Raw genomic sequence first — 12745 nt, forward strand, 5'->3', positions numbered from 1 at the left:
GAGTAAACTGCTGAGACTCTGGGCTGTGAGGACTTGATTTAAAGCAGTGGAGTGGGGTAGGTATGTTAAGAGCAGAGCATTTTATCAAAGGTTCGAACTGGCTAACAGTCCAAGAACATGCAGACCGGAAAGACACCCAACCCATGGAAGTATGGAGAACCATCCATCTGAGGCATTACTTTGTTGTACATAATACAACAAAGAGAAAGCGAGAATTAGACTCACCGGTAATTCGTTTTCCATCTAGTCCACCATGACGGCCCACCTGGAGGATTACCCCTTGACCTCTGCAGGGACAGGAAGAAGAGAGGTTAAATGTCCCTCCCCCTGCATCCCTCGCCAGTGTTCTACCAAATAATCACACCAAGGAAGGATGCAAGAGGTTTTATTAGCATGTTACTCCACATACAATGAAAAAACCAGATAACCGGATAGTCTGTCTAATCCAGCGGGCGATGGTGATCTTTGATGCTTTTCTTCCTCTGTTCTTGCCCTGGAACTGAAGAAACAAGTTTGAGTCTTTCCGCCAGTTATTAGTTGTTTCGAGATAGTGTAACACTATTCTTCTTACGTCTAAAGTATGCCATTTAGCTTCTCCCGAGGTTTTTGGCAAAAGGAGGGGAGAATAATTTCCTGGCTACGATGGAAATCTGTAGTTACTTTGGGCAGGAAATTTGGATCAAGCATCAGGGATATTCTATCATCCGTAATTTTTAGGTAAGGTTCGTTAATGGAGAGTGCCTGGATTTCTCCTAACCTTCTAGCGGTTGTTATAGCAACAAGAAAGGCAGTTTTAAGGGTGATATTTTTTATGTTAGCGTCCTCTAGAGGCTCGAAGGGCCCCTGTATAAGGCCATTCAGGACTATTGATAAGTCCCAGGGAGGAGTCCTGACAGGACATTTAGGACTTAGTCTAGAGGATGCTCTAAGGAATCGTCTTACCCACCTATGGTCAGCCAGAGAGACGTCAAAGAAAACGCTGAGGGCTGAGACTTGGACCTTTAGTGTGCTGGTCCTTAGGCCTTTGGTCAGTCCTGCTTGAAGAAACTCCAATATCTGCTGTATGTTAGGAGAAGACAGATTAGGAATTTCAGGATGGCAAAAGGATACAAATCTTTTCCAAATTTTGTGGTAGATTGCTGAAGTAACTGGCTTCCTATTTGCCTGTAATGTTGCAATGACTTCTTCTGAGAGACCTTTAGCTTTCAGCATTTGTTTCTCAGGATCCAGGCTGATAGATGGAGTGATTCTGGATTTGGATGATGAACGGACCCCTGGTATAGGAGATCCTTCCTTAGAGGGAGAATAACTGGTTCTTCCAGGGCCAAGTTCTTCAGTGCTGGAAACCAACTTCTTTTTGGCCAGAAGGGTACTATCAGGATGATTCTGAGATCTTCTTGTCTTATTTTTTGTACTGTTCTTGAGATCAGAGGAAGTGGAGGGAAGGCATAGGCCAGTCTTGAGTGCCAACTGTGGCAGAAGGCGTCTAGAAGATAGTCTGGGGTATTCTTCTGTAGGGAGAAGTAATGGTCTGCTTTTTTGTTTTCTCTGGTGGCAAATAGATCTATTTGCGGTACTCCCCATTTCTGGGTTAACTGGAAGAAGATTTCCTTGTTTAGGCACCACTCGTGGGGATCCAGAGTGTATCGGCTTAGGAAATCTGCCTCTTTGTTTTCTGACCCCTTTAGATGGGTTGCCGTCAGAGACAGGACATTTTCTTCTGCCCAGAGAAAGATCTTCCTTGATATTTTTTGGAGAGATGCTGATTGTGTGCCCCCCTGGCGTCTGAGATAGGCGACTGTGGTCGTGTTGTCCGATAATATTTTTAGGTTTTTTCCTTGTACTTGATCCGAGCAGGCCTTCAGGGTTTCCCAGACTGCCTTCAGTTCTTTGTAATTTGATGATCTGCTTATCTCTGACTGGGACCACTGACCTTGAATCAGTTTCCCCGGAAGTTTCGCTCCCCAACCTGTCTTGCTTGCATCTGTTAGGATTGATGTTACTGGCCAATTGTTCCATTTTAGGCCCTTGGAGAGGTTTTCCACTGTCTTCCACCAATTTAGTGAACTTTTTACCCATAAGGGAATGTTGGTTTTTCTTTCCAGGTGGTTTAGATTTTTGTCCCAGGACGAGAGAATCCAAATCTGAAGATCTCTTGTTTGACTTTGAGCCCAGGGGACAGCAGCTATACAGGATGTGAGAAGGCCCAGGAGTTTCATAGCTTCCCGGATTGAGCACTTCTGTTTGGTTTGGAACAGAGATACCTGTAGGGTGAGATTTTTGATCTTCTCTTCTGGGAGAATTGAGTGTTGATGTACTGAATCCAACAATATTCCCAGAAATTTTTGCTTGGTACTTGGCTGGAGGTTTGATTTTTCGAAATTTATAATCCAACCTAGGCTTTTTAGGATTGCCAATGTCATGTCTCTCTGGGATAACAAGGTTTCTTCTGAGCCTGAGACTAGGAGGAGATCGTCCAAGTAAGGAATCAGTAGTATGTTTCTTTGTCTCAGAACTGCTACCACCTCTGCCATAATTTTTGTGAATAGTCTGGGAGCTGAGGAGATCCCGAATGGTAGAGCTCTGAATTGGAAGTGTCTTACCTGGTTTTCCGGGGACCGGATGGCAAATCTCAGGAATTTTTGAGAGATGGGATGGATTGGGACGTGGTAATACGCGTCTTTTAAGTCTATGGTGCAAAGAGCTGCCCCTTTGGGGATCAATGGTGTTGTGGATTTTAGGGACTCCATCTTGAATCTTCTGTATTTGATATGGGTATTCAGACTCTTTAAGTTTATGATCATCCTGTAGGCTCCATTCGGTTTCTGAACTAAGAAGAGGGGGGAGTAGAACCCTTTCCTTTGATGGTGGGGAGGTACAGGAGAAATGACATTTTTGAGTAATAGGGATTGAACCTCTTCCCACATGAGCAGAAGCATTTGTTGAGAAGATGTCTTTGTTGTCACAAATGTTTGAGGGGGAGGGGTATTCAATTCAATCTTGTAGCCATCGCGTATGACTTGTAGAATCCAGGCATTCTTTATGCTTTGCTCCCACTGAGAGGGGAAAAGAGCTAGTCTTCCCCCCACCCTGGCGTCATTGCTTTCTGGCAGGGTTGGGTTGGGTATTCTGGAAGGAACTGTAACCTCTACCTCTACCTCCTTTGGTATAGCTCCATCTGCCTTGTTTTCCTTTTCCACGATAGGATGGAACTTTGTCGCGGGAATCACGAAAGGAATGCCTTTTCTGTCTAGGTTCTGGAAAGCCTTTTTTCCTATCTGCAGCTTTCTCCAGGATCGTGTCCAGTTCCGGACCAAATAGGAATTCGCCGGAAAAGGGTATGCCACATAGGTTAGATTTAGAATGGAAGTCACCCGACCACTGCTTGAGCCAGAGGGCTCTGCGGGCAACGTTAGAGAGTGCTCCTTCTTTGGCGGAAAACCTGACGCATTCCCCTGATGCATCTGCAATGAAGGTAGTTGCTAGTTTTAGCAGTGGCAAAGACTCCAGAAGCTTCTCTCTCGAGGTTCCGCCAATAATTTGGTTCTCTAACCCATTTAGCCAGCAGGTCATTGTCCTGGCGATGGATGTGGTTGCGACATTTGCCTTCAGATTTAGCATTGCCGATTCCCAGGTCTTCTTTAAGACGCTGTCAGATTTGCGATCCATGGGGTCTTTAAGTTGGGTCGCATCCTCAAAGGGGAGATCGGTCTTCTTAACCATCTTTGTAATCTGGATATCCACCTTTGGGACTGAATTCCAGTATTTTGACTTCTCCTCGTCGAATACGAGTCTGTTCCTGAAATCCCTGGTCACTGATAGCCGTTTCTCTGGATCTTTCCACTCTTCCCGGATAAGGTCTTCTAGCACATTATTAACTGGGAATACCCTCTTCTTTTTTGCTCTTAAGCAACCAAAGAGTTCGTCCTGTACAGACTTAATCTCCACAGGATCTTCAATGTTTAGTGTTTCTCGGACTGCCCTTAGTAAGGTGTCCAAGTTGTCCATAGAAAAAAGGAATCTGGTGTCGTTTTTTTGTTCTTGGCTATCTAACTGTTCTTCCTCGCCGCCTTGGTAGGAACAGGAAGCCCTGTCAGGGTCTGAATCCATCTCCTCCGGATTTGGTTCAGAGGGTTTGAACCTTTTAGGAGGAATTCCTTCAGAAAAGAGGGATGCAACTGTGTTTTTTACTTCGGATTTGAACATGGATCTCATCTCGTCCATGAAGGACGCTTTTTCTTCCCGCATTATGCTGTCAAGGCAGTCTCTGCATAGCGGTTTTTTATAGGATTCTGGAAGTTTATTAAAACACATATTGCATCTACGAGATGGAAGGGTTTTAGTCTTTGACTTGTCTTCCTTCTTTTCCTCTTTTTTATCCTCTTTCTTCTCTTTGTCTTTTCTCTCCTACATGTGAGAAGAAGACAAGAGGAAGCATAGGGGATGTATATATATATACAGGGCCCCCCCTCCACGATCCACCCTCCAGACCCCCTTACTTACAGATGTCTGAGGAAGGGGAACTGGGTCCATGCTTGCCTGTGGACAGGGGAGGAGGTAGAGGTGTAAGTGGAGCGGTGGTACAGATAAATGATCAGCCATCGTGTGTTTCACTAACCTGTCTGTGACACACTTAGATCTGCAATAAATCACCTGCGGATATCTCAGAAGCAAGAGAAGGTCTCTAGTAGACTCTCTGCCTTTTAAACTCACCGCTCCACGCTCCTGACTCCCGAACGCCAATGACGAGCGTCACTTCCGGTGCGCGCGGACCGGAAGTCGTCATCCGGCCAGTGGAACGCAAAACCGGAAGTCGTCATCACAAAACCGGAAGTCGTCGTCGGAGGCCGGTGGAACGCAGCTGCGCCTCACCATCGGGAGCCGGAACATGTGGTGCTGCCGTGGATCAACGCAGGACCGCAGGGATCACACCAATACCTCCCCATTTAGATGTCAGCCAGGAAGGAGATCGATCGAGGCCAGGAGAGGAGAGGATCTTAGTACCAGGTACCGCGCCTCATAAAGGCGTCCCCCTCCACTCCCACCCCCCTAAGGAGATGAGAAGGAGAGAGACCCTCTCTTCCCCCTGCCTGTGTAGGGACAGGAAGAACACTGGCGAGGGATGCAGGGGGAGGGACATTTAACCTCTCTTCTTCCTGTCCCTGCAGAGGTCAAGGGGTAATCCTCCAGGTGGGCCGTCATGGGGGACGTCATGGAAAACTACTTTTGAGTGCCTGTGGTGTAACATGAGCAGTCTCAGATACACACTGTTCCTGACAAACACATATCTGCAGTCAATTCCAGATGACTCAGGTCTTCTTTATCTCAGTCAATAGGAAGAGGATTTGAATATTTCCTTTTCCCCAGAACAAAAATACTAGGATCTTTGCCATGGAACTATCAGTTCCCACTATCAGGAGGCAGGATACAAGCCGCTACCTCAGTGGTGGCGAACCTATGGCACAGGTGCCAGAGGCGTCACTCAGAGCCCTTTCTGTGGGCACCCAGGCCATCACCAGAGAGGACTCCAGGTATCTTTCTGCAGTCCCAGAGAGCCCAGGACTTGCTGTATAAGAGCTATTTTAAAATGACAGCTCTACCTGGGACTACTGGACGGAGTGGGAATGTGTGGACAGATCTGGATTTATCATTGTAGCTCCGGCTCCAGCCCTGACAATTCTTCCTGTTTAGGGGATCCTTGAGGGAATCTACAATGATCATCCAAATTTCTCCTATTTTCTGCTTTATTGGTGTCCTCAGGATGCTGATATGAATGAAAGCTGTGACGCATAAATCACTAATTACATTTCTGTGTTGGCACTTTGTGATAAATAAGTGGGCCTTGGTTATGGTTTGGCACTTCGGTCTCTAAAAGGTTCGTCATCACTGCACTATAGCAAGATGGATAAAAATAGTATGTAGTCTGGTGGGTACCTTGTACCAAGTTCCAGGCACATGTTGGAGATGTGGAGTTTTGGAGGGCTCATTTTAACATGTTTTGGTCCGGTGTATTACTTTCCCTCTTCTGGCAGGAATTGGGAAGAGTCATCTCATCATTCTACGGAGAATCAATTAGTCTGGAGCCACCCCCTCCCTCTTCCTTGTCCACCATTGTGACATGTCTACTCAAAGATATAAGCACTCCTTGTTATGCTTCCTTTGCATTGCTACAAGATCTTGCCATTCTCCTTCTGTGAAAGCAAACATCACCACTGACAATGAGCGTCGCAAAGGTGAATGACTTTATGTACATGGAGAACCTCATTTTTATAAAATCCGGCACCCCATATCCAATTCCAAAAATCTCCTGATTACAGGAGGTTGTTGTGAAACCTATGTCTGGTACTTGGCGTAAACCCTTCCTTTATCAATCTTATCTTCTGCTCCACGCCCTTAGTTCCTTGCTCTTCTTTCTTTTTGTAATTCTACCGAACCCTCTTGGGACCCTTCGGGGTCATTGTTTGGTCACACAACACAAAAGTTTTAAAGATTGGCAATACAAATATATACAGCACAAGAAATGTAAGAGTTTGCATTCTTGTTTCCTGGCCTGTTGTCAATTGCTAATCAATTAAATTATATATATGAACTCTTAAAGGATCTTTCGTACCCTAGCTGAGGGTCCTAGTAATATAGTGGGGAAAATCCTAGTGAAAGGTTCTCTTTAAATGTGCCTTGAGCAGTGTGACATGCATCATCCATTTCTGCTTGGCATTGTTCACAATGTCAGTGTGGGATGTGGCCAAAGGACATCCACTTCTAAGCCTTTGACCCAACCTTCAGGTCAAAGGCACATATATATTTTTTTAAAATGTTTATTGTATATTTTTTTTAATTCATATTTTTTATATTAAACTTTATTTAAGTTTTTTGCATACAAACATTAAGAAAACCATAAAAAAAAACAAGCAGAAATACAGACATATGAGAGAATATTTTAAACTTCACATATAAAAGACATGCAATGCATAATTCTGGATTCCATTTCAATATATACAATCATAAATTTACGAAAATCATATGTGCTCTCAGTTATTCCAGCTGACTTTATTATACATATTTCCTTTTCCCTTTCGGCTTATAAAGGTGTTCCAATTTAAGTCTCACCCTCTTGCTTCCACAAATTTACTCGTTCAGAAGTCTCTCAATAATTTAAAAAAATTTACCACTGATCCATATGGGTGTAACTGTAATAATATGTAGCAATTGGGGTAGCAAGATCATTTTAACCAATGCTAACCTATCTGGCTGTGATATAGGCTATTTAATCCATACATATATTTTTTTCCGGATCTTCTGTATTAGTGGCATTTAATTATTTCCAATGTATTCCTTCGGATTAGCAGAAACTTTAATACCCAGGTATTCTATGGTATCTCCTTTGGCCAATACTGTCAGATTCCTCCACTGGAAGAAGACAAGATTTATTCCAATTTACTTCTAACCCAGAGAATTTACTGAATTCTGCTATTCTATCAATAATAGTCAGGATAGATTCCTCTGTTTGTTCTACTGTAAACAGTATGTCATCTGCATACAATAACATTTTATCCTCTGACCCGTTACAGCCCCACCCAAAAATACCTGCATCATTCCTGCACGTAATTGCTAATGGTTCCAAAAACAGCACATACACTCACCGGCCACTTTATTAGGTACACCATGCTAGTAATGGGTTGGACCCCCTTTTGCCTTCAGAACTGCCTCAATTCTTCATGGCATAGATTCAACAAGGTGCTGGAAGCATTCCTCAGAGATTTTGGTCCATATTGACATGATGGCATCACACAATTGCCGCAGATTTGTCGGCTGCACATCCACGATGCGAATCTCCCGTTCAACCACATCCCAAAGATGCTCTATTGGATTGAGATCTGGTGACTGTGGAGGCCATTTGAGTACAGTGAACTCCTTGTCATGTTCAAGAAACCAGTCTGAGATGATTCCAGCTTTATGACACGGCGCATTATCCTGCTGAAAGTAGCCAGATGTTGGGTACATTGTGGTCATAAAGGGATGGACATGGTCAGCAACAATACTCAGGTAGGCTGTGGCGTTGCAACGATGCTCAATTGGTACCAAGGGGCCCAAAGAGTGCCAAGAAAATATTCCCCACACCATGACACCACCACCACCAGCCTGAACCGTTGATACAAGGCAGGATGGATCCATGCTTTCATGTTGTTGACGCCAAATTCTGACCCTACCATCCGAATGTCGCAGCAGAAATCGAGACTCATCAGACCAGGCAACATTTTTCCAATCTTCGACTGTCCAATTTCGATGAGCTTGTGCAAATTGTAGCCTCAGTATCCTGTTAACTGAAAGGAGTGGCACCCGGTGTGGTCTTCTGCTGCCTCAAAGTTCGACGTACTGTGCGTTCAGAGATGCTCTTCTGCCTACCTTGGTTGTAACGGGTGGCGATTTGAGTCACTGTTGCCTTTCTATCAGCTCGAACCAGTCTGCCCATTCTCCTCTGACCTCTGGCATCAACAAGGCATTTCCGCCCATAGAACTGCCGCTCACTGGATGTTTTTTCTTTTTCGGACCATTCTCTGTAAACCCCAGAGATGGTTGTGCGTGAAAATCCCAGTAGATCAGCAGTTTCTGAAATACTCAGACCAGCCCTTCTGGCACCAACAACCATGCCACGTTCAAAGGCACTCAAATCACCTTTCTTTCCCATACTGATGCTCGGTTTGAACTGCAGGAGATTGTCTTGACCATGTCTACATGCCTAAATGCACTGAGTTGCCGCCATGTGATTGGCTGATTAGAAATTAAGTGTTAACGAGCAGTTGGACATGTGTACCTAATAAAGTGGCCGGTGAGTGTATATTTTTTTTAAATAGTCAGATGCCATCCATTCTCTCTCACATCCTTTAGTTTTAGATGTTAGTAAGCAAGCAAAAGTGGAATTATGGAAGAGAATCAACCAGCTGTAGGTTAAACACTTAGAGGAGGCTTAAATGAGAGTTAGGCCCCATCCACACTTGCGTTGCAGATCACGTCAGAGTTCAGGGTGCGATCAGGGTTTGGTCAGTGAAAAACTGACATTTTGCATCAGAGTGCAATCAGTTTTAAGTCAGAGTTTGTTCAGTGTCTCAGTTTTTCATGTGCATTCTCAATGCAATCTCAATGCGTTTTTAACGCGCGGGTAATGTGCGTGAAAAGGACTCAGGACTGAGCTCTATCTTTTCTATGGCAATTGATGCGTGAAAAACACATTGCACTTGCTTGTGTCTCAGAGTGCAATGTGTTTTTGATGCATCTCCATAGACACGTGCGCGACTTGCAAAAGTAGTGCATGCCGAGATTGAAACGCGCAAAAAAAAAACACGCGCGTGCGCGCGATTACAATGGGTCAGAGTGCAATGCAAGTTCCGCACATCAAAAGGATGCGCAGAAAAGGTGAGAGTAAGGCCGGATTCACGCTTGTAAGTGTGATGCAATGAACTCGCCACGCATGCTGCCCGGGTCTCTCGGCCCGAACGCTGCAAACAGGAGCATATCAGTTCAGTTCAGTTCTGGTTTGCAGCGTTCAGGCTGGGAGACCCAGGCAGCATGTGTTGCGAGTGTCATGGGAGTTCATCACATCACACTTGCAAGTGTGGAACCAGCCTAAGACAGTCTAACAGCTAGACAGTAGATGGGCTCTGAGAACCTGATAATTTAAAGATGTTCAAGAGGGGCCTGAATATTCTTTTACATAATAAGAATGTCACATGTCATTCAGGGAGTGATTCTGACCACCATTTGAGTTGGTCGGGAAGAAATTTTTCCCTACTATTAGGGCCAATTGGCATCAGCCTTGCAGGGTTTTTGCCTTCCTCTGGATCAACAGGTGAGAATTGATTAACTGAGGTATTTTTCTAAACGTATTTACTATGTCACTTTTCAAAAGTTACAGGTGAACCTAGTCTGAGCTTCTCTGAAAGGTTCAAAGTCAATTTAGATTCTTCATGAAATCCCACTCACAAGCCAAATATCCCCAAAGTTCTGTGAAGTCTGTATAGTATGCTTAGAGCATTTCTGCATAGAATTTGTTCACTAAAAAGCATTAAGAGTTAACTAAGTTTATGCACAAGAGGAAGAGAGAGTTCTGGATTCATTATTATGAAAACAGATGATGGATTCTGGGCATTTCGGTTTTAAGAGACAGTAAACTAAACTAACTATTGAAATTTCTGTAATATTTTCAGTATACACACACACACACAATTTTTTTATGTATTTATTTTTCTCACCTTAATAACATTTATAAAGAGTTTTTAAACAGACTGTACACACAAAGGCTATTAGCCAGCTGGATATTATTGTATCCATAATATATAGTACATACATTTACAGTGTATTTACAAATCTGGCACATCATTGAACCAGACATATTTAATTAAAGATTAACTCTGAAACGATTCTTCTAGCTTCAACACATCTAACGGTGGGATTTTGGCAACTTCGAAGAACACCCTGCAACAGAAATCAAGGTTAAGCAAGATGGCAGATTAAAAAAAAAAAAAAAAAGTACTGTGTCTACTGCACAAAAGTAGAAAAAAAAAAAAATTAAAAAATTAGTTAGCACAAAAAACCCCGTACTGAATAGTGATCATTCAGGGGTTGATACATCAGGCAGCAAAGTGTGCAACTTTTGTGTGACCTTTTAATGAGTCACAAAAACCCCACAAACTCATTAGTCAATACTTAACTGCGGGGTCTATAGGCTTAAACAGACAGGATCGCAATAGTCGGGATCCCAAGCTCAGCTTCTGACCCCGGGCGACCACCATGATGTCATTCTACGTCAAGGTGCGGGAACTACCTGCATCCTATGACATACAATTACATCAGTGTGCAGGAAGGGGTTAAAGGACTCCCCACCATCAAATAAAACTGTCTGGGATGAGGCATGACTGACCCATGAGCTTTGACTCGACAGGAGGGAGGAATTTTATCGCCAACCCTTCAAGGCAAATGAGGTAAACACTGCCTTCCAGAAATTATGCTACCTTATAGTCTGATAATAGCCGAGGTGACGGTGATGTACAACTATAGCTGGCGGGAATCAAACTCCCAGAGATGACCCAAGCTCAGCCAGATACCAAACACTAACATCACTGCAGTGTAAATAGAGAAGGCCTTAAGTAGCCTTAAAAATGGTAAAGCCCCAAGACCAGATGGGTACACATAAGACCTTTAAGACCATCAAGAGCAAGATTTTTCCATCTTGACACCTTACTTTAACAACCACATACATTTTAAAAGAGCATACATTAAAACCATTGACCAAAGGAGGAAAGTATCCATGGAATCCAGGGTCCTATCACCCAATATCTCTAATAGAACAAAGATACAAATTGTTGTCCAAAATTATAGCAGATAGACGACCGCTCAAGTGGGATTTATCAAAGGGAGAGAAGCAGTGACAAACATCAGAATAGTACTGACTTTTCTAGATAGAGAACAGTTCTTCCCACAGCCAAGAGAACATACAGGTTTGGTGGTATTAGATGCCGAAAAAGCCTTTGACATCATATGTCACTGGCAGTGGGTGGTCCTATAGAAATTTGGCATCTCTGGGAAGGTCTGTACACTTCTATGACATACAAACACCTTTCTCTCTGACCCTTTCGAATTACAGAGCACGTGTCAGGGTTGACCATTATCCTAATTAGTCTTTGACCTGTAAAATGGTAAATTTACCATAGATTCATTCAACATCAGGGGGTATAACCTTGCAAGCCTTTGAGAACTTTTCAGTGACTTGAACCCAGTCTATTACATGCCAAACAGAGCAATAGAAAGAACTTGCAATGCCTTATGACTTAGCTGCACTCTTGCACATGAAGTACGCTAAATAGCCCACACTAGGCAATAGTGTTGAGAGACAATAGTAGCATGGAAAGAGGTGCGGATGTTGTATGTCCTCCCTTTCCTGCTCTCCAAGGAATCGGATATCACAGTGAAGTCACCCTGGGAGGAGAAAGCATATAATAATCTCTTGTGGAAGGTAGTGGTGGGCAACCTATTTCATGAGATGGCACAACGCTGCCTAACAGTAGGAGTTACAGCAGAGGAAGGCTAGGGGTTGCGACCAAGTAAGTCTCTGAAATGTCCTTCAGGAACTCCACAGAGTGCACAATCCATTTCCTCGCTATATATAGATATCAAAACGCAGTTGCTTAAAGGGGTGCAGTCGACAGTAGGTAAATGCTGGGCTCATAAATTCTCAAAGAGGTGTACAAGGTGAGGCACAGGCTAAGGTCCAAAAATGTGTAGTGAGCGAGCAATGGAGGGAAACCTTTTTTAAGATGCCTATTATGGATTTAATCTCCCTAAGACGCCCTCTAATCCCGACAAACTGACCAAGTCCCCGAAAGCTTTGAACCAAAAACACAGACCTGTGTTAGTGCAAACATCTGCAAACTTTTTGGAACTTGGGGAAAAAGATGCATAGTAAAACATTTGATTCAAACATCTACACCCATGATTTCAGAAGTCATCATTCAGATGAAATGCCTGGTAAGGCTAGATACTTTACGACACAAAAAACTTTATCATAACGCCTATGACCAAGCTTTATCATAACGCCTATGACCAAAGCAGAGATTGTAGAACTAGCATCAACTTTGTCACATTTTGTATAATACACAACTCCTAAAAGGTTCCCTGGGGGCTCTACAGCTGTGATTGAATAACAAACTAAAATTATGGGACAACCCAGAAATAGTATCCTCTTTTAAATCAA

At 43.5% G+C, this 12745-nt stretch overlaps 1 protein-coding gene across 1 annotated transcript in view; it reads right to left on the minus strand.

Moving 5' to 3' along the window:
• Positions 1 to 10223: 10223 nt before the first annotated feature.
• The window catches only part of CCNB3 (cyclin B3), a 30825-nt gene continuing 28303 nt past the window's right edge, over positions 10224 to 12745 (minus strand). The window contains exon 12 of the mRNA XM_072123886.1: positions 10224 to 10470. Within this exon, the coding sequence (XP_071979987.1) occupies positions 10401 to 10470 (70 nt within the window). The 3' untranslated portion in view covers positions 10224 to 10400. The remainder of the gene's footprint in view (positions 10471 to 12745) is intronic.

The sequence above is a fragment of the Engystomops pustulosus genome, chromosome 9 (genome assembly GCF_040894005.1).
Source record: "Engystomops pustulosus chromosome 9, aEngPut4.maternal, whole genome shotgun sequence".
In the NCBI taxonomy this organism is placed as follows: Eukaryota; Metazoa; Chordata; class Amphibia; order Anura; family Leptodactylidae; genus Engystomops; species Engystomops pustulosus.